The 22,220-nt window shown below is 42.7% G+C and overlaps 1 protein-coding gene across 1 annotated transcript; it reads left to right on the top strand.

Moving 5' to 3' along the window:
* Positions 1–619: 619 nt before the first annotated feature.
* On the top strand, positions 620–21,949 carry rnd1b (Rho family GTPase 1b). Its single transcript, XM_029622852.2, has 5 exons — positions 620–977; positions 1,550–1,637; positions 10,357–10,466; positions 17,773–17,907; positions 18,064–21,949. The coding sequence occupies exons 1-5, from the start codon at positions 858–860 to the stop codon at positions 18,307–18,309; spliced, it is 699 nt and encodes a 232-aa protein (XP_029478712.1). The 5' UTR covers positions 620–857; the 3' UTR covers positions 18,310–21,949.
* The last annotated feature ends 271 nt before the right edge of the window (positions 21,950–22,220 follow it).

The following is a 22,220-nucleotide window of genomic DNA, read 5'->3' as shown; positions in this document are numbered from 1 at the left end:
AGACAAATTAGATTGAGCCTGTCTTGAGACAGACTCTACCCAGTAATTTGAGCCTGTGGTGCTGATGAAAGCAGACTAATTATCTAACAGTGGAAAGGGTCTGTTGACTCTATTGTGGTGCTTATTGATCTGTTGATCTAGCAGAGTTAAGTCCATCTAATGATTTCATTTGTGTCTGCAAAGCCTAGTCCTAGAGCAACAGACCACACTATGTTCTGAGGAATAATAGACCGACTCGATTTAATGAGTGACCAACATACTAATACTGTAGCCTCTTGAGTGTAATGAAATGCAAATGGAGAAATATGTTAAAAGAACTGCCATTGGAGATAGTAAGATTTATGGTTAGTTACAAAGGTAGTGTTTTTTGTTGTTGTTGCAGATTTGTGTTTGACTTGGATCTCTACAGCACAGGTGTTCCCTCCTTGACTCTAATCTAGGCCCTAGAGAAAAGACTACAGTTCAGTTTAACTGTCTTCCGTATAAACCTAGTAATAATACTTTTATGTGGATTATTCTATGGGTTTTTAGGTAGCCTTCTATAACAATCTGTATTATATAATTGATTATAAGGACAAATAATCCATTTCATTTGAGTCGTCGGGGAGAATAGAACTGTGGGGCAGTGAAAGGAACGCTAGAGAGTCAGGAGAACCGCGCGCATATTGTCTGTGAGCTCAGTATAAAGAGACGCAGTGTTGCCTCTTTTTCTCACATCAACTGCAGGCATCAGTTTAGGAGTAAACCACACGTCGGGAATAGGCTACAGTGCTTTTACGTGACCGAGGACCGTTTTTCTTTGGGGTTTCGCGTGTTTTACTCATTTTCTTTGAAGTCTTTTCTTTACCGTTACAAATATGAAGGAAAGGAGAAATACGCAGCCGTTGGTGGTGAGATGTAAACTGGTTCTTGTTGGCGATGTTCAATGCGGAAAAACGGCGATTTTGCAAGTCCTCGCAAAGGATTGCTATCCAGAGGTATGCTAATATTTGCAATACTGACATTTTAAGATACAAATCGTATAGATTCTGCAGAGCATCCATATTGATTTAGTAGATGCCTATGTGGGTTTGATAACTCTAAGAAATGTTTTTGGAAAGTTAGGAATGTATTCTAATTGATAATGGATTCATTTCCGCTTCAGCTAGAGGCTGCTATAGCTGCTACACGATGCGCATTTCCAAGAATTCAGTCTTCACGTTGGATTATATCAACTTTTCTACTGTACGCTTCTGATCATCATATTGAATGTGCTTATATAAACCATATATAATCATGCATATAAACCATATATAATCATGCATCATTTCCCCCCCATTCATTTAAATAGTTAATTTGTCCACTTTTTCCGCTTTTTTTTATATTCCATGCGTATAGAGACAGACATGATTTACTGCATAATTGCTTATTGGACTAGCCTACCAATTAGTTACACTCACATTTGTACTATTTTCACATTAGAGAGCTTCCTTTCATGTAGGTCCTAATTATGAAATGATACATTCCATCAGTAGTAGCAGGGATGAGGTTATGTTGCTTCTCTCCGTAGACTTATGTGCCCACGGTGTTTGAGAACTACACCGCGTGTCTGGAACTGGAGGAACAGCGCGTCGAGCTCAGTCTGTGGGACACATCAGGTAACAACACCCTTCATGCTATATCATCCCTCTATATGACCTGCGTCACAGTGGCCTTGAATTATTCGCACTCAGGGCCGGCCTTTAGCTCTTTCTTTTGACTGTGTTGAACATTGATACATTACTGACATGACTTACTATATCATAGCAACGCCTGAAAGCACAGCACACCCAGTCTTATTATGTGGCAGCACAATATTGATGTATGTGTAGTGTGTACGACGTCATAGAATCTTGCTCGTGTAGTCTACTGACACTAGCCTACAGCATGGGTTTTCAAAACCTCTCCTCCGGAACCCCCATCCTTTCTATGTAATTTAACTTTTCCAGAGATAGCAAACTTGATTTAACTTCTCAACTAATTATACATTAATTACCTAAATCAGGTGAGCGAGTTCAGGGCTACAACTACATTTTTAAATGTCTGGGGGTCCCCGAGGAGAGGTTTTAAAACCACTGGCCTACTATATGTTGTGCTAACTGAGTAGTGTACCCTGTGGCCTACGGTATGTTATTATGCTAACTACATTGTATGTTAGGCTAACTGAGTGCAGCATGGAGTCATGGTGTTGGTGTAAAACCTCCCCAGGGCCCTCCACTGTAAAACCACTGACCTGAAAACAAGTGGCTAACTGATAACCTTGATATACCCTGCCAAGCTGCACCTGTTCATATCCCCCCTCACACTGCTGCCCTCCCTCCCAGATACACACACACACACACCGCCCTCCCTCCCTGACACACATCAATGATGATTCACACATCTAGCCTTGATACAGTACCTAGATCTCATTCTATACACAGATCTCATTCTATACTCCCCCTATTCTAGATATACAGATACCACTGTAGGCTACTCTAGATGTACAGATATCACTGTAGGCTACTCTGGATATACTGATACCACTGTAGGCTACTCTAGATATACAGATACCACTGTAAGCTACGCTAGATATACATATACCACTGTAGGCTACGCTAGATATACAGATACCACTGTAGGAAACGCTAGATATACAGATACCACTGTAGGCTACACTAGATATACAGATACCACTGTAGGCTACGCTAGATATACAGATACCACTGTAGGCTACGCTAGATATACAGATACCACTGTAGGGTACTCTAGATATACAGATACCACTGTAGGCTACTCTAGATATACAGATACCACTGTAGGGTACTCGAGATATACAGATACCACTGTAGGCTACGCTAGATATACAGATACCACTGTAGGCTACTCTAGATATACAGATACCACTGTAGGCTACTCTAGATATACAGATACCACTGAAGGCTACTCTAGATATACAGATACCACTGTAGGGTACTCTAGATATACAGATACCACTGTAGGCTACGCTAGATATACAGATACCACTGTAGGCTACGCTAGATATACAGATACCACTGTAGGCTACTCTAGATATACAGATACCACTGTAGGAAACGCTAGATATACAGATACCACTGTAGGCTACGCTAGATATACAGATACCATTGTAGGCTACTCTAGATATGTGTTAGCTACAGTGGGTCAGGAAGGCTTATTATTAGCAGAATCAGTATGGTTTGGCCGTCAGCATACTGTAACATCTTAATGTTACCTTCATGTTATTTACATAGAGCATGATGACCAACCTATAGCCTATATCTTATTCCATACTCAGATACCCTACTCTAGATATGTGTCTGTTGGCTACAGTAGGCCAGTATGGCTGAGCCTGTGATTATTAATATGTATTAGTACCCTTTGGCTGCATTCATAGTGGATATTGTAAATCCTTTGTATAAGAGACCCCATTGGAGCCTATTTAAAGTCATGTTTACCACCGCCATCGTCGTCCACTCTGCATGTGTTGTCCCCATGAACAGAATGAAACGTAAAAATAGTGAATGTAATTTGTTTCAGTGCAAATCTCTGGCTCTTTTTTTAATCCGAGCCCTGGCCTCTGATCTGATTGGTCGGACTGAGTGGCACAGTGCCCGTTGATGGGCAGAGGGCAGAAGGAGGGAGGTGTTAGTGGGAAGAGCCAGTGGATTTGGCAGAGGGAGGTATCAGAAGGTTTTTGGAGCAGATGAGAAACTCAGTGAGATGTGATGGTTATGTAGCAGTCTTATGACCTGCATTTCAACCACCCAAACACTGAAATCATAGCTAAAGCGACTTTAAAAACTATTCTAAGGTGCACGTCAAGTCCACCTTTTAAAAATACCTGCCAAAAACCAAATGAATCCTTAAGAGGCTATTGACGCACCCGTGCATAATAAAGATAATACAAAAATCAATGCATGGGCTGTGTCGCAATCCATCACATCGTGCTTACACTACCGGTCAAAAGTTTTAGAACACCTACTCATTCAAGGGTTTTTCTTTATGTTATTTTATCTGGGCGCGAACCCAGAGTCTCTGGTGGCACAGCTAGCGCTGCGATGCAGTGCCCTAGACCACTGCACCACCCGGGAGGCCCTGTTTTTTATTTTTTATTTTTAAATACTATTTTCTACATTTTAGAATTACAACTATGAAATAACACATTTGGAATAATGTAGTAATCAAAAAAGTTTTAAACAAATATATTTTATATCTGAGATTCTTCAGATAGCCACCCTTTGCCTTGATGACAGCTTTGAACACTATTGGCATTCTCTCAATCAGCTTCACATGGAATGCTTTTCCAACAGTCTTGAAGGAGTTCCCACATATGCTGAGCAATTGTTGGCTGCTTTTCTTTCGCTCTGCGATCCGACTCATCCCAAACCATCTCAATTTGGTTGAGGTCGGGGGATTGTGGAGACCAGGTCATCTGGTGCAGCACTCCATAACTCCCCTTCTTGGTAAAATAGAAAGATGAGACTCTCACAAACATGATGGTGTTCTCCGGGTCGGCTGAAGGCAACCCAAACAAATGAATGGAAGTATGGAGGTAGTATTGTGGCAACAAAAATAAGGGGTTAAACATCTGTCCTCAACCCAAAAAACATTTTCCTGATCTCCTAGATATAAGACAGTCTTCAAAATGTTTTGCCCTTTATGAATGTGTTTTTCAATGCGTTTCTAATGGCTATAGTAGTAAAGGCAAACTTAAATATTTGATCAAATAATTGTTAATTCTTTTTTGAATACCTACTAACATTAAAAAGCTAAATGATCCATGGTATGAACATGTCAACACAAATCCACATGCTATCTTTGTAGAACCCCCCAACTGCTTAGACTTAAAAAGAAATCATCTAAGAAAATGACCGTCTGTTCTCTCTTTCTCTCCCCCGCCCTTGCTCTCCCCCTCTTTCTCTCTCCATCCCCCTCTTCTTTGTCTCTTTGTGACTGACAGCAGCCAGTGTCCATATTGGAAACAAAATATCCGCCAGATAACTAACATACTGCATGGTCGTGACTCATGCCTCATTCATGCCACAGATTGACCCCATAACTGTAATATGTTAGAATTGAGCTCTACTGCTGCTGCTGTGGCCATAGACGTATAATTACTAGAAAGGACAACCATTCAATTGACTTGAATAGGAATTACTGTTCTAGTAGTTATATTTCTATGCCAGCCTGATGCTCTCTCACTGAGTGAGTCTCTCCTCATTAGTTATGCTCCTCACCATTGATTGGACTGATCTCATCATTGGGTTTCGTGGCAGCTCTCTCCAACGGGTTCTCTGGGATTTACTGGCTAAAATCAATCCGCTGGTTTTAATCAGTACACTGGCCCGTTCGGCATGCAAGAGAGAGAGAGGGGTGGAAGAGGGACTGGGTCTGCCTGACACTTAGCTCCCACACACACACACACACACACACACACACACACACACACACACACACACACACACACACACACACACACACAGAGTGGCTGTAACTCATGAAAAGTAAATGATGATCTACAATGTTTGGTGTTAGATTGTTTCAGAGTGATTGAGGGTCTTTCAAATGGACTTTCTGATACCAGGCTTTGTACTGTCAAGATATATTATAAGATGATCAGGCTAACCTGTTTGATAAATACATTACATTGATATATGCATCTATATTACAGTCCACAGACATTTAGCTGATGAGACCATCTGCATTATGCTAGTAAAACATTCCAAGACCATTAAGAAATTATAGGAAATATCAACCGATTCTATTCATGTATTATAACACATTCGTAGGGAAGCAGGGGATATGGGGAACGAGTCAGGGTTTGGGTGAATCTCATTGCAATTCAGGAAGTAAACTGAAATACCAATTCTCATTGCAAATGAATTGGAATTTCAGTTTGGATAGGGAACTGACTGAATTTAAATGGAATTGACACCAACTCTGAAATGTGTCAAGGCTTTATCCTGTGATGTCAGGGTTGATACCTATCATTTCCAATGGAAATTGGATGGGCATGGGTTGTTTTAGGATTGGATGGGCATGGGTTGTTTTAGGATTGGATGGGCATGGGTTGTTTTAGGATTGGATGGGCATGGGTTGTTTTAGGATTGGATGGGCATGGGTTGTTTTAGGATTGGATGGGCATGGGTTGTTTTAGGATTGGATGGGCATGGGTTGTTTTAGGATTGGATGGGTATGGGTTGTTTTAGGATTGGATGGGCATGGGTTGTTTTAGGATTGGATGGGCATGGGTTGTTTTAGGATTGGATGGGCATGGGTTGTTTTAGGATTGGATGGGTATGGGTTGTTTTAGGATTGGATGAGCTTGGGTTGTTTTAGGATTGGATGGGTATGGGTTGTTTTAGGATTGGATGGGCATGGGTTGTTTTAGGATTGGATGGGTATGGGTTGTTTTAGGATTGGATGGGTATGGGTTGTTTTAGGATTGGATGGGCATGGGTTGTTTTAGGATTGGATGGGCATGGGTTGTTTTAGGATTGGATGGGTATGGGTTGTTTTAGGATTGGATGGGTATGGGTTGTTTTAGGATTGGATGGGTATGGGTTGTTTTAGGATTGGATGGGCATGGGTTGTTTTTACGATTCCCAAACTGTTTTGTTGTTGTGAGATAGTTATCAGCCCAGCAGACTGCAGCCCTTAGGGGTGGATATGTCAGGATAGTTACATCCCAAAACCCAGTGAGTCATCCCAGCTCTCAGTCTGCATCATTAATCTGCCTGACCTTCGGAATGCCCTCTTTTCCTCTTTCTAAATGAATTGTAGGGTAATGACGTGGATTATTAGGCAGAACCATGAAGGAACTCACTCTTTGATTAATATAAAACACCCCAAAGTAGACTGCGTCTCTGCCCCTCCCCCACCTGGATGTACGACGAAGCATCCATATATTCACACTAGTATGTATACCTTTTAGAATTTATGCCCAATGCGTTGCTTAGTAGTAGGCTAGTGTGGATATTGGGACAGGCCAGTCCAATTCCACTATCCTCTTGTCCTTCCATCCCACTTCCACAATACTGGCCCACTTTCCACCTCGACACACCGCTTCAGGCGGTAGTGGTGATTGAGTCCAGCCCCAGCCATGACAGGAATGGTGATACCGTTTTAGTTTTCTTTTCTTCTTTTTCTCTTTTTTTTCTTTCTTTCTACTGAATCCTCCCCGTCTGTGTTTCATGCATAGGGAAGTATCCATCTGTAAGCGGGGAAAGGGGGAGGAGCAGAGTGGAGGAGAGGAAAGTGAAGTTGTGAGCGAGAGAGAACATGTGGCTCGTAGTTAGGATCTGTGCTTTCAGTGGTGTGTCGGCTCTCTCACAGCGTCTGGAGAAAAGTTAACCATCTCAAGGAACAACATTAATATATAGCAATCTTCTGATACGTGGAAAATCAGACATCCTGAGAGCTCCATTGTACAGAGTGTTGTATGGCTGTGGTGGCATTGTCAGCCTGTAGCAGAGGAGAAGCCTGTGAAAGAGCAGAGGAAAAGTGCTGCTTCTGTGAAGAATTAATGGTAGTGGAGGTCTCACTGTGATCTGCCACTGACAGCCACACTCCTTCCCTAGCTCCCTCTTCCCTCCATCCATCCATTCCTCCCTCCCTTCTTCCCTCCCCCCCTCCCTCCCTTCCTCTTCCCTCCATCAATCCATTCCTCCCTCCCTTCTTCCCCCCTTCCTCTTCCCTCCATCCATCCATTCCTCCCTCCCCCTTCCTCCCTCTTCCCTCCATCAATCCATTCCTCCCTCCCTTCTCCCCCTCCCTCCCTCCCTCTTCCCTCCATCCATTCCTCCCTCCCTTCTTCCCCCCCTACAGCTACTGGGGGAGAGGATACCTAGGCCATAGCTCAGTGGCTAACAATGTCTTGCTACATATACAAGAGATCTGTGTTAAAAGCCCAGTTGGTCATAACAGCAGGTCATTCCTAAGGACATGTGTGTGTCACCCCCCGCTCGCTCATCCCTCTTCTGCTGAGTAATTTGCCCGTATTTCATTGAAATGGCTCCCCAGCCACCTGTTTGCATCCTGTCTATCGATCTCTGCATTTAAATCAGTGGTCATTTAATGCAGAGTCACACGCTGGGCTCCTCGGTCCGTGACTGCCCTTCTCTTCCCCGACACACCCACGCCTCACACACACACCTCTTAATCTTCTTTGGGAGGCAGAGGGATGCTCGGCTAGCCACCTCCATGCAGACACTGACGGGCACACTGATCATGATAATGAGAATCCGTCTTTGTCCCTGCCTTTGAACTGCCTTAATGAATTGGTCTGATATTATTCGTGTGTCTTGACTGTTTCTTAATGTCATAATGTAAATTATAATATAGTAATGATAATGTAATATCTATATTTATGACACACACACACACACACACACATTCATTTATACTACACACACATCACATCTGCTGCTATCAAACTCTTAGTATGGTTGCTGAATACTGTACATTTTAATCACTTTCCCCCCAATTTCCCTTTCCCCAAAACACATGTAAATATTGGACAATAAATTGTGCCTTCCTGTATTATACTTATGCTAAAATGTTTATTCTATTCTACTGAGCCATTTACTTTATGTCCGTATTCTTATCTTTTATTATTTCTTATTGTTGTCGCGTTGTCGAGAAGGAACCTGCAAGTAAGCAGTGCGTTGGACGATACATGCCATGTCTCTCCTCTACATACGACTTGAAACCTAAACCGAGAGGGTTGATGGACTGTGCTACCTCCTGTGGACTAAACAGCACAAGTCCACGAGCAGGATCTGTTTGATAATGTTCCGGTAGCTCAAAGTACGTGCTCTCTGGTCACTCATTGGTCAGGAGTGAGCTGAGGAAACACCCTTACCACGAACGCCGTAGCCTTCTCCAAAAGGCAATAGCTGCGGACGGAAGTGTTTCGCGATACAACGCGCCAGTCCCATTGTTCCCGCTACAGTAGCGACACAGAACATTAAAGCTACTCAGATATTCTACCACAGCTTGTCATTATTCCAAACGCGTCTCACAGCAGCGGGCTAATTCAATTGCACCCTTTGATAATGTGGAGAATCATTAACTATTTATGGACTGATCTATATGAACACGCGCCCGTGTTCATTGTGCTCTTTTGGAGTCGGTGGTACAGTGTCGTTCTGTACATCACACTGTACATATGTTGGCTTGGATAAATGTAATAGGTAATGAACGGTGACGCCATCGGCTATTGTGGTATTCATAGCCATAAGGGGAGATATAGATCAATTATACCCATTAGCTGCCCATTGGAACAAGATTATCCCTTCGAGCCTCTCGTTTTCCCTTCGATTAGACTAAGATGTGAGAATCACCTTTCACTGATGCCAAATATAACCAATAAACAACGAGAGACTCAAGTAACCAAGGGGTGTGTGTGCGTGGTGTGCATGCTTGACTGTGTGTGTGTGTGTGTGTGTGTGTGTGTGTGCGCCCTCATACATGTGTGCAGGCGTTTTCATGCATGTGTGTGCGCCTCAACATTGTTTTAACAGAGGAATGTGTAGAGCAGGAAGCAGGGTAGGTGGGTGGGTGGGCAGTAAGGCACAGCAGTGTGTTTGCGGGATGTGTAAAATGATTGATTGGCAGTTGCGGCCAGCCTTTAAGGAGGGGTGGGGGGAATGCCTTATGCATATGGAGGATTCCAAGGCTGTTGCTGTGGTAACGGCAGAGGGACTGGAGGTATTGCGCTGTGCTGAGTGGGGGGAGGACAAGGAGGCGTTTAGAGGGGAGAGAGAGAGAGAGGGGGAAGTAGTTGCTTAAGGATTCCGAGCACATGAGTAGGAGCATCTGCCTGCTCTGCCGCCCCCAGCCAGCCTCACTGTTCTGTTCCACTTGCCTAATCCACTGCTAAAAAAGATCATTGTGGATTTAGTGCCGTGGTTGTCCTCATCTCCCCCTCTGAAAGACCAATAGGGGAGAGGATGAGAGGGAAAAGAGAGAGGAAAGGGACAGCATTGTACAGCTCAGCTCAGTATGAGAAGTGATATCCCCCTCGAGATAATCCCTGGTCTCTCTCTCTCTCTCTCCCTCTCTCTCTCTCTCTCTCTCTCTCCCCTCTCTCCTCTCTCTCTCTGTGTCTCTCTCTCTCTCTCTCTCTCACACTGAACTACAGGTTTTTTGCTCTATTAAATATGATGTCTCCTTCCTGCATTATATTTAGAAAAGGAAACAGTCTACCCACGATAGTGTTTGTGGAGGTTGTTTTGACAAAGTCTTTTTTTTGTCTTTCATTGTAAGCTCTCCATTGAAGCATTTGCTTCATGTTGTCTTGGACCCCTGTTAACAAGTGTCTCTCCTCTCCTCTAGGTTCTCCCTACTATGACAACGTGAGGCCTCTCTGTTATAGTGACTCTGACGCGGTGCTCCTTTGTTTCGACATCAGCCGCCCAGACATTTTCGACTGTGGGCTTAAGAAGGTAATGCTCCCCATCTCACACTTATGTCTGTTTGTTTTTTTAAACTCTGTTTATTCAGTTTTACACACAAAATAAGACAACACAATAAACAATATAAATAATATATGCTAGTAAAACATTATTATTATTAATTTTTTTACCTATAAAGATACTGTATTTTAGACAAGTTAAACACACTGGGCAGAAGGGTACAGAGGTTAAAGGGCAATCTGGATAGGGGTGGAGAAATGCAACCACTCACACTCACAGACAGTCATGGCCATAGACTGACCATCCACTGGACCAAATGAAAGTTTAATTTTTTTTTCAAATATATTTTTCTATTTTATATAATAGATAAGGCATGTGGTAATGAGGTATCAGGGTTGGAGATAAACAAAAGGAGGTTGTCAGCATATGGCGAGACATTCTGCTCTAAGCCCGTCCTGAGTATACCTTGAACAGCCTCATTAGACCACAGTGTGATGGTAAGGGACTCGATTGCCAAAGCAAATAACAATGGGGAGAGTGGACAACCCTGTCTGGATCCGTGGTGCAAGGGAAAATAGTCAGAGAACAAGTTGCTAGTCCATACTGAAGCCATGGGAGAGAAATAAAGACTATTTTCCCACGCAATGAATTTGGGACCAAAGCCAAATCTATAAAGGGCGGCTGTTAGGTAGTCCCACTCAACGTGGTCAAAAGCTTTTCCCGCATTGAGTGAGACCACCACATCTGGGTCTCCCAACCCTGGGGAGAACAGTATATTCATAAGGTGTCTAATATTGAAAAACAAATGCCAATTTCTCATAAAGCCATTCTGGTCAGAGTGTATTACTTGGTGCAGCGAGCCTTCCATATGGATGTTTAAGGGCTAGGATTTTGTCATCACAGTTTAAAAGCGAGATTGGGCGATAAGATCCACATTCCAGGGGATCTTTGTTTTCTTTAATAGTAATGAAATGTAAGCCTGATAAAAACTAGGTGTTAGCTTTGATGAATTAAGACAGTCTACAACTAATCGAGACAGGAATGGGCAAAGCAGACCGGAAAACGTCCTATAAAATTTGTTTGGAAAACCGTCAGGACCTGGTGATTTATCACTTTTCATTAAGGATACTGCAGTTGCAATTTCCTCAGGTGTAAATTCTTCTTCTTAACCGTCATGGTAGTCTGTATCAATTGAAGGCATATTCAGACCATCGAAGAATGAATCAATCAGCAAAGGGTCTTGAAGAGATTCAGAGGTTTATAGCACAGAGAAAAATTGTTTGAATTGATCATTGATCTCTTTATGTATAACTGGTAGAATTGATCATTGATCTCATTTACATTACATTTAAGTCATTTAGCAGACGCTCTTATCCAGAGCGACTTACAAATTGGTGCTTTCACCTTATGACATCCAGTGGAACAGCCACTTTACAATAGTGCATCTAGGTCTTTTAAGGGGGGGGGGGGAGAAGGATTACTTTATCCTATCCTAGGTATTCCTTAAAGAGGTGGGGTTTCAGGTGTCTCCGGAAGGTGGTGATTGACTCCGCTGTCCTGGCGTCGTGAGGGAGTTTGTTCCACCATTGGGGGGCCAGAGCAGCGAACAGTTTTGACTGGGCTGAGCGGGAACTGTACTTCCTCAGTGGTAGGGAGGCGAGCAGGCCAGAGGTGGATGAACGCAGTGCCCTTGTTTGGGTGTAGGGCCTGATCAGAGCCTGGAGGTAGTGAGGTGCCGTTCCCCTCACAGCTCCGTAGGCAAGCACCATGGTCATCTCTTTATGTATAACTGTGGTAGAATTGATCATTGATCTCTTTATGTATAACTGTGGTAGGATTGATCATTGATCTCTTTATGTATAACTGTGGTAGAATTGATCATTGATCTCTTTATGTATAACTGTGGTATCATTGATCTCTTTATGTATAACTGTGGTAGCGTCAGACAGGGTCCTTATTTGTGGGATTAAACGTGATGCCTCAGATTTACGGATCTGGTGTGCAAGGAATTTACTGGCCTTGTCGCCTTGCTCATACACTCTGTATCGAGCTCGTAAGAGTAATTGTTCAGCTTGTCTGGTCGAGAGCTCGTCAAATTCAGATTGGAGTAGCTGGCGTTCTTTATATAGATCAGAGGAAGGATCTGTAGCATACTTCTCATCCAATGTAGGTCTACTGTACTTTGCTCAGGTCTCAAAGCCGCTGAGAGTGAGCTTGGTTTTTGTTGGCTGTGTAAGAACTAATTTGGCCACGTAGGTTTGCTCTGAGGGACTCTCATATGGAAGAGCAGGACATACCTGGGGTTGAATTAAATTCTAGGAATAAGGTAATTACAGAAGAAATTAAATTGACAAACTCATCTGAGAGTAAAATGGAATTAAGACGCTGTTGATAACATATAGGAGGTTGCTGGGGAAACTATAGCTCAAGCACTAATGGTGAATGGTCAGGAAAAAAAACAATACTCATAGGAACAAGTTTAGGCAGAAGTTTGTTGTCCAAAAAGAAGTCATCAATGCGGGAGTATGTTTGATGAACATGAGAAAAAAAGGAATACTGTCTATCTGTAGGGTGTAGTAAACACCAGGCATCACACATATCATATTTCTGAAGAAAATATTAAATAAGTAGGGCACATTTAGATGGGCCTGAAGATCTTTGCAATGACTTCAAGAACTGGGGATAACCAGTCAAGAACTGGGGATAACCAGTCAAGAACTGGGGATAACCAGTCAAGAACTGGGGATATTGTACATTTGAAGTCCCTCTAACATCAACAAATAGGAATCTAAATGGGGGTATATCAGATCATAAGGTAGAATTTAAACTTATATCATCCCAATTGGGAGCATAAACATTAGCCAAAACAAGAGGGGTAGTAAACAGTTTACCAGTTACTATGACGTGTATCGTCCCTTAGGATCAGGAATAACCTCAAAAGCAACAAAGGGAGTAGTTTTATCAACCAAAATGGCAGCAACTCTTGATTTACTATAAAAGTTAGAGTGGAACAGTTGACCAACCCAGTTCCTTCGAATCCTAAAGTGCTCACCAGTCCTCAAGTGAGTCTCTTGTAGTAATGCTAAATTTATGTTCATACCATTTAAATGTGTTGTTAGCCACAGGGTTGTTAGCCACTTTGATGTTCCACAAAATGTACTTGATGGTATTATTTTGGCCACCCTGAGCACTCCTATTATACAACCCTGTCATTAGAGCATACAGTGGGAAAGCAATGAATACCCAAAAGTGCCAGGATAACTTGTCTCAGAATAACAATGTACGGTGTAATATTTGGAAAAATACGGAAAAAGAAACTAAAAGGAAAATAACATTAGAACTGGACAATTCAACCTCCTTCCTAGACAATACCTCCCCAAACGAGGTACAACCCTAAATAGAACATGTTTTCTTTGCACAGTATGTCTTTGGGAGTGCGGTGTTAAACCCAAACCCACAGTCCTGCCCTGCAAAGTAGCGCTCTGTGTTAGTGAATCAAGCAGCAAAACAAGAGATGGAAAATAAAAAGTTCATTCCATGTGCCAAGATATTTAGGAAAGCACCACTTGTAGATGTATAAAATTATATTCCCAGTCGAATAACAGGTTTTGATAGAGAAAATAAATAGAATGTACCAAGGCTCTCACCCAAAAACCTCAAATTTGAAGTAAGCAAATCGTATTAAAACGACCCCCAAGTTTTGACAGCGTACAGTCAAGCCCACAAAACTACGTCTGTGCAACGTTGAAAGTTTGTGGGTATAAATGACGTTACAAATGTTCAACATTGAAGTGAAGACTCTCCAAAAACTTGTAGCCTTTGAACATTACTGTTTACTGGGTCGAGACAAACGGATGCGGTAAACAAATAACCGAAAAATATTTCGGGGTCAATGAGACAATATGTAAACGAATTCAATAGGTCAATGAGACAGCATGGAAACAAACAAATTACGTAAACCCTTAATAAAATGAAATAAAAATGACTGAATGCTGTTAAGGCAAGCACACTGGATGACCAAAACATTCAATCACATCAACTCCTAACTATACAGGAATAGTACAGTTATAACTAAACATAGTTATACCACAGGTGGGCTACTTAGTTACTATCCACAGTTAGCAAGCAACAGTTGCTGATCTATTAGCAAATTCAAGACTTCTTGATGTGGCGTTGAATGTGAGCCATAACCTCCTCCGGAGAATCAAAGGTGTAGTCTTTGAAAGCCATATAGACGGGCTGGGAATCGCAGTCCACACTTCATACCTGGATGGTCCCGTAGTAGTCGATTGGCCTGCCCGAAAGCTACGCGCTGCCTGGACACAGTGGGGGAGTAGTTGCGATAGATAGAGAAGCTCTGTCCTTGAAAGCTTAGAGTGGTATTGCGGGCTTCTCTGAGAATCTCCATCTTTCTCATGGAAAAAGTGCACTCGAAGATTAATGTCACGGGGCCTCTCACTGCCCCGGGGCTTTGGGCGTAGTGACCGGTGGGCACGATCAATCAGGGGCTTCTCATCCATAGCGAGAACATCCTTCAGCAGCCCAGAGATGAAATCCGTGGCATGGACTCTGGGACCAATACCAGTCTCAGGTTATTGCGACAAGAAACTCCCTCTAAGCTCACATAGGTCTACTGTACCTTTTTCAGATCCGCAGTCAGGCGTTTCACGTCAGCCTCCTGGGAGGTAGTCACGTCAGAGACACTGGAAGCCGAGGTCTCCAGTGCTGCAATTGTCATGGTGTACAGCTTTTGAAGGATGTGATAGCTGGCACCGTCTCGTTTCACAGGATAATTAAATCTGCTTTTAAAGTATCAGAAACCTCTTGTATTCGGGCCTCAATCATAGCAACTACCTCCATTTTCATTTCAACTATCTCCGAGCATAGTAGCTTGATGGCCTCGAATGTTCATTTCAGCGCCACAAGGCAAAGCCGCACCCCCGGGTAAAGTGCTAGTCTCCGGGCCCTCAGTCTCAGGACAGGGTGGTGATAAAAATGGGTCTTGTAGGCCGGGTTTTCTCAAAGTCGTCTTTTTGTCCTTATGTTTCGTCTACATGCTGACATTTGAAAACAAAGCAGTCTTGGGTATTACGCAAAGGGATCACCAAACTAATATTTCGCACATTTCCCCCCTAAGCGGGCATGAGATTGACATGCTGACTCCAGGAATATCCACCAAAGCTGTTGCCAGAGAACTGAATGTTAATTTCTCTACCATAAGCCGCCTCCAACGTCGTTTTAGAAAATATGGCGAAATGTCCAACCGGTCTCACAACCGCAGACCACTTGTAACCACGGCAGCACAGGACCTCCACATCCGGCTTCTTCACCTGCGGGATCGTCTGAGACCAGCTACCCGGACAGCTGAAGAAATTGAGGAGTATTTCTGTCTAATAAAGTCCTTTTGTGGGGAAAAACTCATTTTGATTGGCTGGGCCTGGCTCCCCTTATGAGGGGAGACCATATTAATTCATTTATTTCAATTGACTGATTTCCTTATATGAACTGTAACTTAATAAAATAGTTATAATTGTTTCATGTAGCTTCATACATCATAAACTAATAGGCCAAAAGTATGTGGACATCCCTTCAAATGAGTGGATTCGGCTATTTCAGCCACACCCGTTGCTGACAGGTGTATAAAAACGAGCACACAGGTATTCAATATCCATAGGCGAACATTGGCAGTAGAATGGCCCATACTGAAGAGCACAGTTGCTTTAACCATGGCTCTGTCATAGGATGCCACTTGTCCAACAAGTCAGTTCATCAAATTTCTGCTCTGCTGGAGCTGCCCTGGTCAACTGTAAGTGCTGTTATTGTTAAGTGGAAATGTCTAGGAGCAACAACGGCACAGCCGCGAAGTGGTAGGCAAGCTCACAGAACGGGACCACTGAGTGCTGAAGCACATGGCACGTACAAATAGGCTGTTCTCAGTTGCTACACTCACTACTTAGTTCCAAACGGCCTCGTCAGCACAAGAACTGTTCATTGGGAGCTTCATGAAATGAATTTCCATGGCTGAGCAGCCGCACACAAGCCTAAGATCACCAGGTGCAATGCCAAACGTCGACTAGAGTGGTGTAGATAGTGTCCACCTACTTTTGTATGTCTCCAGCCATCAGGCTAAAATAATCTGGATGTTATTGGGGTTTTCAAAACTTGACATTCAAAACAGAGGCAAAGTATTGCTGCTATCTAGTTTATAGCTAGTTTATGTACTTCACCAGGTCCTTTGACAATTTATGTAGGTATTCACAAGCCAGGTACATTTGTATTTGGGGAGACCTATCTATAGAATTAAGACTTACAATACTAGAGTGGAAATGAACCTTCTTATGATGTCCTAAAAGGTCAGCCATTTTGGTAAGAGAGTTGGTCAACCAGTGCTGTGATAATATATTGTGTAAAACAATGAATTTGAAGATTATCTGCACTGTTTGTTAGCTAGCTTTAGCCAGCCAGTTTTAGAGGAGTGTTGCCAACAATGTTTCAGTGAGATCCACTATTGGCTTGATTTGTCGCTAGAAGTCATTAGATCTCGTTTTGCCGTTGATGTGATGACACACCACCAATTTTCCTTGCTGTGCGTTTTTGCCTCCCCTCTCCTGTCGAACACCCCCCCCCCCCCTTGCTTCTCTGCCTGTGTGCGGCTGTTGCTGTGACTTCTGTTGCACAGACAGTTTCTCCCACTCTCGTTTGCAGCATAATTGAGTGGGAAAAGCCGCAAAATGCTATCATGACCATAGAAACTCTCTTTGTCAAACCTCTCCAAAGGCAGCCTGAAAGTAGCTGAATTTGTCGCTCGAATCTTTTACCAATAAAAGTCACTGGAGGGGTCTGAAAATGCAGTAAATATAGCGACAAAGTCTCTAAGTTGGCAACTCTGGGAATGATAACATACGTTTTCCAAATTAACTGCCAATATTCCACTGGCTGAAATCAGTTGATGATGTGACTTAGACACGTTGTAAATTCAACAAGAATTTCATAACGTTATCATATCATAACGCTCACAGCTTTCCAAGAAAACACAAATTGAGACATTTATGGTCTGTTTACATATATTTTAGTGGATATTTACTCAGAAGATTGGTATAAAATTCATAAACTGTATTTATAACTATACAACAGTAATTTGGGTTGACAATATTTAAATTTCTGAAATATCACATGCCTTGCTTTTATTTGCCTGCATAAGTAAAAGCAGGAAATGCATCACCATTCATTCCAATTAGGAATTAATTCAGGATCTCTATCTGGACCTAACCCTAATCCTGACTTGTTCATTATCATGACTACGTGTGAGTAAATATCTACTCTGTTGTCTTTCCAGTGGAAGACAGAGATCCTAGATTTCTGCCCCAGCACACGCATTCTTCTAATTGGCTGTAAGACCGACCTGCGCACTGACGTCTGCACCCTGATGGAGCTGTCCAATCAGAAACAGGTCCCCATCACCCATGAGCAGGTGAGACTGAGATCGCGCCCACACACACATACACACATTACACACACTGGGTCTATTCAGGGGGGGTACAATGTTCTGATAGAGCCGTTGTATCTGTTGTATGGAACAGAACAAGGTCTCACCCACTCTCTCTTCTCTGCCCCCCTCCTACCTCAGGGTTCCTCTATGGCCAAGCAGCTAGGCGCTGAGGCCTACCTGGAGTGTTCAGCATTCACCTCAGAGAAGAGTATCCACAGTGTGTTCCGGACGGCCGCTCTTGCTTGCATCAACAAGCTCCAGCCGCTCCCCAAGACCAGCCCCACCCGACGTCTCTCGAAGAGACTCCTCCACCTCCCCAGCCGCTCCGAGCTGCTCTCCTCTACCTTCAAGAAGGAGAAGACCAAGAGCTGCTCCGTCATGTGAGTGGAGACCCAGGGCGGGGCGTGTCACTCCCCTCCCACACGCTGCTCCAATTCCCCAGAACCCCTGACTGTTTGGTTCGGGGAAGGGGGGGGGGGGGTGTTTCATCACGATGGCTTAATCAAGAGTTGGCTCTTCTTCCATGTTGAATCCTTCCTCACCCCCCCTCAAAGTGAAATCAATTCAGAACAAGTGGACACCTTGTCCACTTTGTCCTGAAGTTCTCTTCAGTGCATATCTCATATTTTTCAGTACTGTATCTTGGCTTTTTGATCATCAGCTAACCATTGTTCTAACTTGTTACAGTAACGGTATGCAACCATGATGGTGTGACATCACTACTATTTAGGCACATGTTGATTTGTCCAAATTGGAAAATGTGCAACAAGTGACAAAGTTTAAACTTTGTGAAGAAAAAATGCCTCTCAAGAAAATGCATTGCCTATTTTTCAAAACAAATCTAGCATGAAAATATATCAGACATTATTGAACATTGTATCCCTCCTACACTGCAGAGTGGGAACTATAAGGTGTAGCAACGTGAGCAAATCGGTGTTCTCCCAAAATGGTTTTGGGCTCTTCTTGATTTAGGCCCAACGGGGGCTGATTGAGAGAGGCGTGGAGAGAGGAGTGTTTGATTTGACCACAGTGAGAACAGAGGGCCATTACACATCTCATTGTCTCGCCTGTGATAAGAGCAGCAGGTCTAGACAGACAGACAGATGCCAGGCTAGACTGTGAGGTGTGAGCCATCCGTGCTCTTCTAGGCTCTCAGTCAGTGGAGTACCAGGCTAAAGAGGCAATGTACAGAACAGATAGATAAGGGAGCTTTGGGTTAAGCAAATAAAATAGGGAAGTAAAAAAACAACAAGTAAATGTACTGGAGTGCTAGAAATCCAGTTCTCTCCCATCATTTGATAAAGAAGAAACCACTTCCAGGGAGTAGGGTATTGTTCTTCCCTGGGCCATAGACACAACATGGTTTAATGCAGATCTGTCAAGAGATCTGGGAACTTGCTTATGGTAATGGATACCAGGTCAGTGTTGAAAATCCCCTGAGGTGATTCTTTAAAGGACTGTCTGTTTGCAACTAGAATATGATGCTTTAAAACTGTCAGGATGAGTCCACTGGGGAAATGGAATTTCCAGTTTACGGACCTACTACAGGAGAAAGAAAGTGTTTCAGTATCACGTTATTAGTATTTTGATCAGTGTTTCAGCTAAATTCCTTTAGCAGCTTTAGGCCTGAAACCAGATATAAAGCATGTAGAACAGATAATGGAGCTATATATTTTTTAATTAGATCAACTTTGATAACTAACAATCACCTAAATAAAAACGAGACAGTCAGGAAGAATCAAAAATTCAAGAAATGTCATGGCATAGGCCCCTATTGATTTTGTTATAATGTTTGAGTCACTACGATAACGTAAGAACACAGCATAAGCCATGACAAAATGTGTAGAACTGCAGCAAATTAACTTTAAAAACAGAAACATTTGATCTGCGGCGAAGAGGACGGCCTCTAAAATGTTTGGTCGGGGGCCGCGCCATTGGCCATTCGTGTTGGGTTTCATCACGAGGGCTTTATCAAGAGAAGGATTTCTTCCATGTTGAACCCCCCCCCCCCCCAAAGTGAAATCAATTCAGAACAAGTGGACACTTTGTCCTGAAGTACTCCTTAGTGCATATCTCATATTTTTCAGTACGGTATCTTGACTTTTTGATCATCAGCTAACCATTGTTCTAACTTGTTACAGTAACGGTATGCAACCATGATGGTGTGACATCACTACTATTTAGGCACATGGTGATTTGTCCAAATTGGAAAATGTGCAACATGTGACCGTTTTTATCTTGTGAAAACTTTTATCCTCCCACCCCTACACACTAAATTTGCCACCGCTGCTGAAAAAAATCCTAGGGGAAACACTGTTGATAACCAACAGAGATGTGCAGTTTCTATTATGTCTTTAACATCGTATCCCCCAAGTTCATCTTGATTGTTGAAAATATAGCTGTTGATTTATTTCATTTTCAACAATCCAATGTAGCACTCCATTTCCTTTACTCTCTTACTCTTCCAAAAGGTTTCTTCTCATCCTTCTATTGCTCTTGTTCCTCCAGTAAACCTCCAGTGAGCAGCACTTAAGTCCCACCAACATGGAGGACAGTCCAGTCCAATGGGTCGCTAAACTATGACCCCCTTTTTTTTTTGTTGCTTGAATCTTTGGCTTCACGGTTCGAAATGTGGGTGTACACTATGGCATTGATCTAGCTCTGCTTTAGCATATCAAGCAATAATGATCCAAGTTATTGCGACGCAAAGTCAACTGATCGAGTGGCAATAAAAAAATGCAGCTTTGGGATCAGTTTGGGAGATATGTCATGTGACAGCTCCATGGACAAACAGTAGCCTATGTACAGTATGGCAAAACAAACTGAACCACCATCATTTCTGCTCCCGTCCCATCTGTGTTTGCCCCTTTCTCCTCTTCTACCCGTCAGTAGCCACTGGTATGTAGGGTAACCAATGACATGGCTTGCTGTGCCGCTAAACCATTTTTTTTTTACATTTGAGACTAAAGGTGAATATTGCTATTTGAGGATGTCAGTGAGTCTGCTATCAGTTGTACAGTATCGTTAGGAGATGAGTGAGTGAAGGAAATGATCTGGTCTAAGACATGAGGCTCCAGCCACTGTTGGCTTGTAGAAGCGTTTTGCATTGGGGTGCGTTATGTGGAAGCCTCCTAACTTTGAACAATCGACTAACAAATGCACAGGCTGGCCCTGTCCAAAGATAGATATTTTTCCATTATTCCGTTTTTCTGGGTTTATTGTGTTTTAATTTTCGTATTAAAGCGTGAATTGAATCCTTGTTTCGATTTTGTGACTGAGACCGTGTTTGCTAACCTATGTGGTGAGCTGCGGTAGTCAGTCAGTCACAGTGACTAGAGGAGTGATTTGATTTGCACAAAGGCTCTAGGTTCCTTGTTGGTCACACACTGGAATTCCTCAACAACGCCTAGCAACAGTTCAACACAGGAAACCAATCGAGACTCAGACTGGCTCCTCTGAGTCTCTCGGTTGGTTCGTAGCACAGATAGGGAGTGAAGAGGGCGTATCACATAACAGGACATATCCACATACATTGTAACTCCAGGTTCTGCTTCTATCTCAAGGGTTGATCGGAATTTGGATTCAGAATATTTAGTTTTTCTCAAGTTTTCTAATAGTTCCAAGCTCATACAGGGGGCTCAGGTATTGGATACAGAAGCATTTCATGGACCATATCAGTTAATATGCAGCCAGCCATTGTGTAGTACAGTCAGCGTGTGGTACATTGATGCAGTCTAACTCCTAGCATGTCCTATAACAGTTGTATGATTGTACATATCTTGTTTTATAATCTTTGTGAAGACATCTTTAAAGAATGTCGCAGGAAAATGTTTGATTCAAACAATGAAAGACCGATATCTTGTTGTTGATGTGAATATTTATTTGATAGCTATTATTGCTATTTTCTTTTCTTTTTTTTTTCTTTTTGGTTGACATGTAGTTGTTTGATATGTATTTTGGACATTGGACTTTCTTTCCTTTTCTTTTGCTCTGCTAATAAAGCTTGTCATGACTGGCACCTTGAGTTACAGTTTCAGCTGTATTTATTAACTAGCAGAGCTCCCAAGACACCCACAAATGAACCAATCCAGCCAAGGAAAAATGTTATACAAGTTGGTTTCATTTACGATTGTCCCGGCAACATACAGTTTCTCCCTGATCCATTACATTTCATGTCGAGTAACTTTTATTAAGGAGTGAATATGCTGAAATTGTCTATTGCTCGTAATCTTCCCCACTGTGTGTAAGTGGCTGATCAGAAGCAGCAGGGTAATTGTATCTGTCGAAGAGGCTAT

Source organism: Oncorhynchus nerka, linkage group LG20, assembly GCF_034236695.1.
Source record: "Oncorhynchus nerka isolate Pitt River linkage group LG20, Oner_Uvic_2.0, whole genome shotgun sequence".
In the NCBI taxonomy this organism is placed as follows: domain Eukaryota; kingdom Metazoa; phylum Chordata; class Actinopteri; order Salmoniformes; family Salmonidae; genus Oncorhynchus; species Oncorhynchus nerka.
Note: the sequence above shows the minus strand (reverse complement) of the source record. Positions and strands in the feature narration are given on the sequence as shown.

Bases quoted from the DNA above. Each gene is read 5' to 3' on its own strand.
- rnd1b (XM_029622852.2), top strand. From the start codon at position 858: ATGAAGGAAAGGAGAAATACGCAGCCGTTGGTGGTGAGATGTAAACTG. The intron at 978-1,549 runs GTATGCTAATAT...TTCTCTCCGTAG, and splicing joins CAAAGGATTGCTATCCAGAG to ACTTATGTGCCCACGGTGTT. The intron at 10,467-17,772 runs GTAATGCTCCCC...TTGTCTTTCCAG, and splicing joins TCGACTGTGGGCTTAAGAAG to TGGAAGACAGAGATCCTAGA.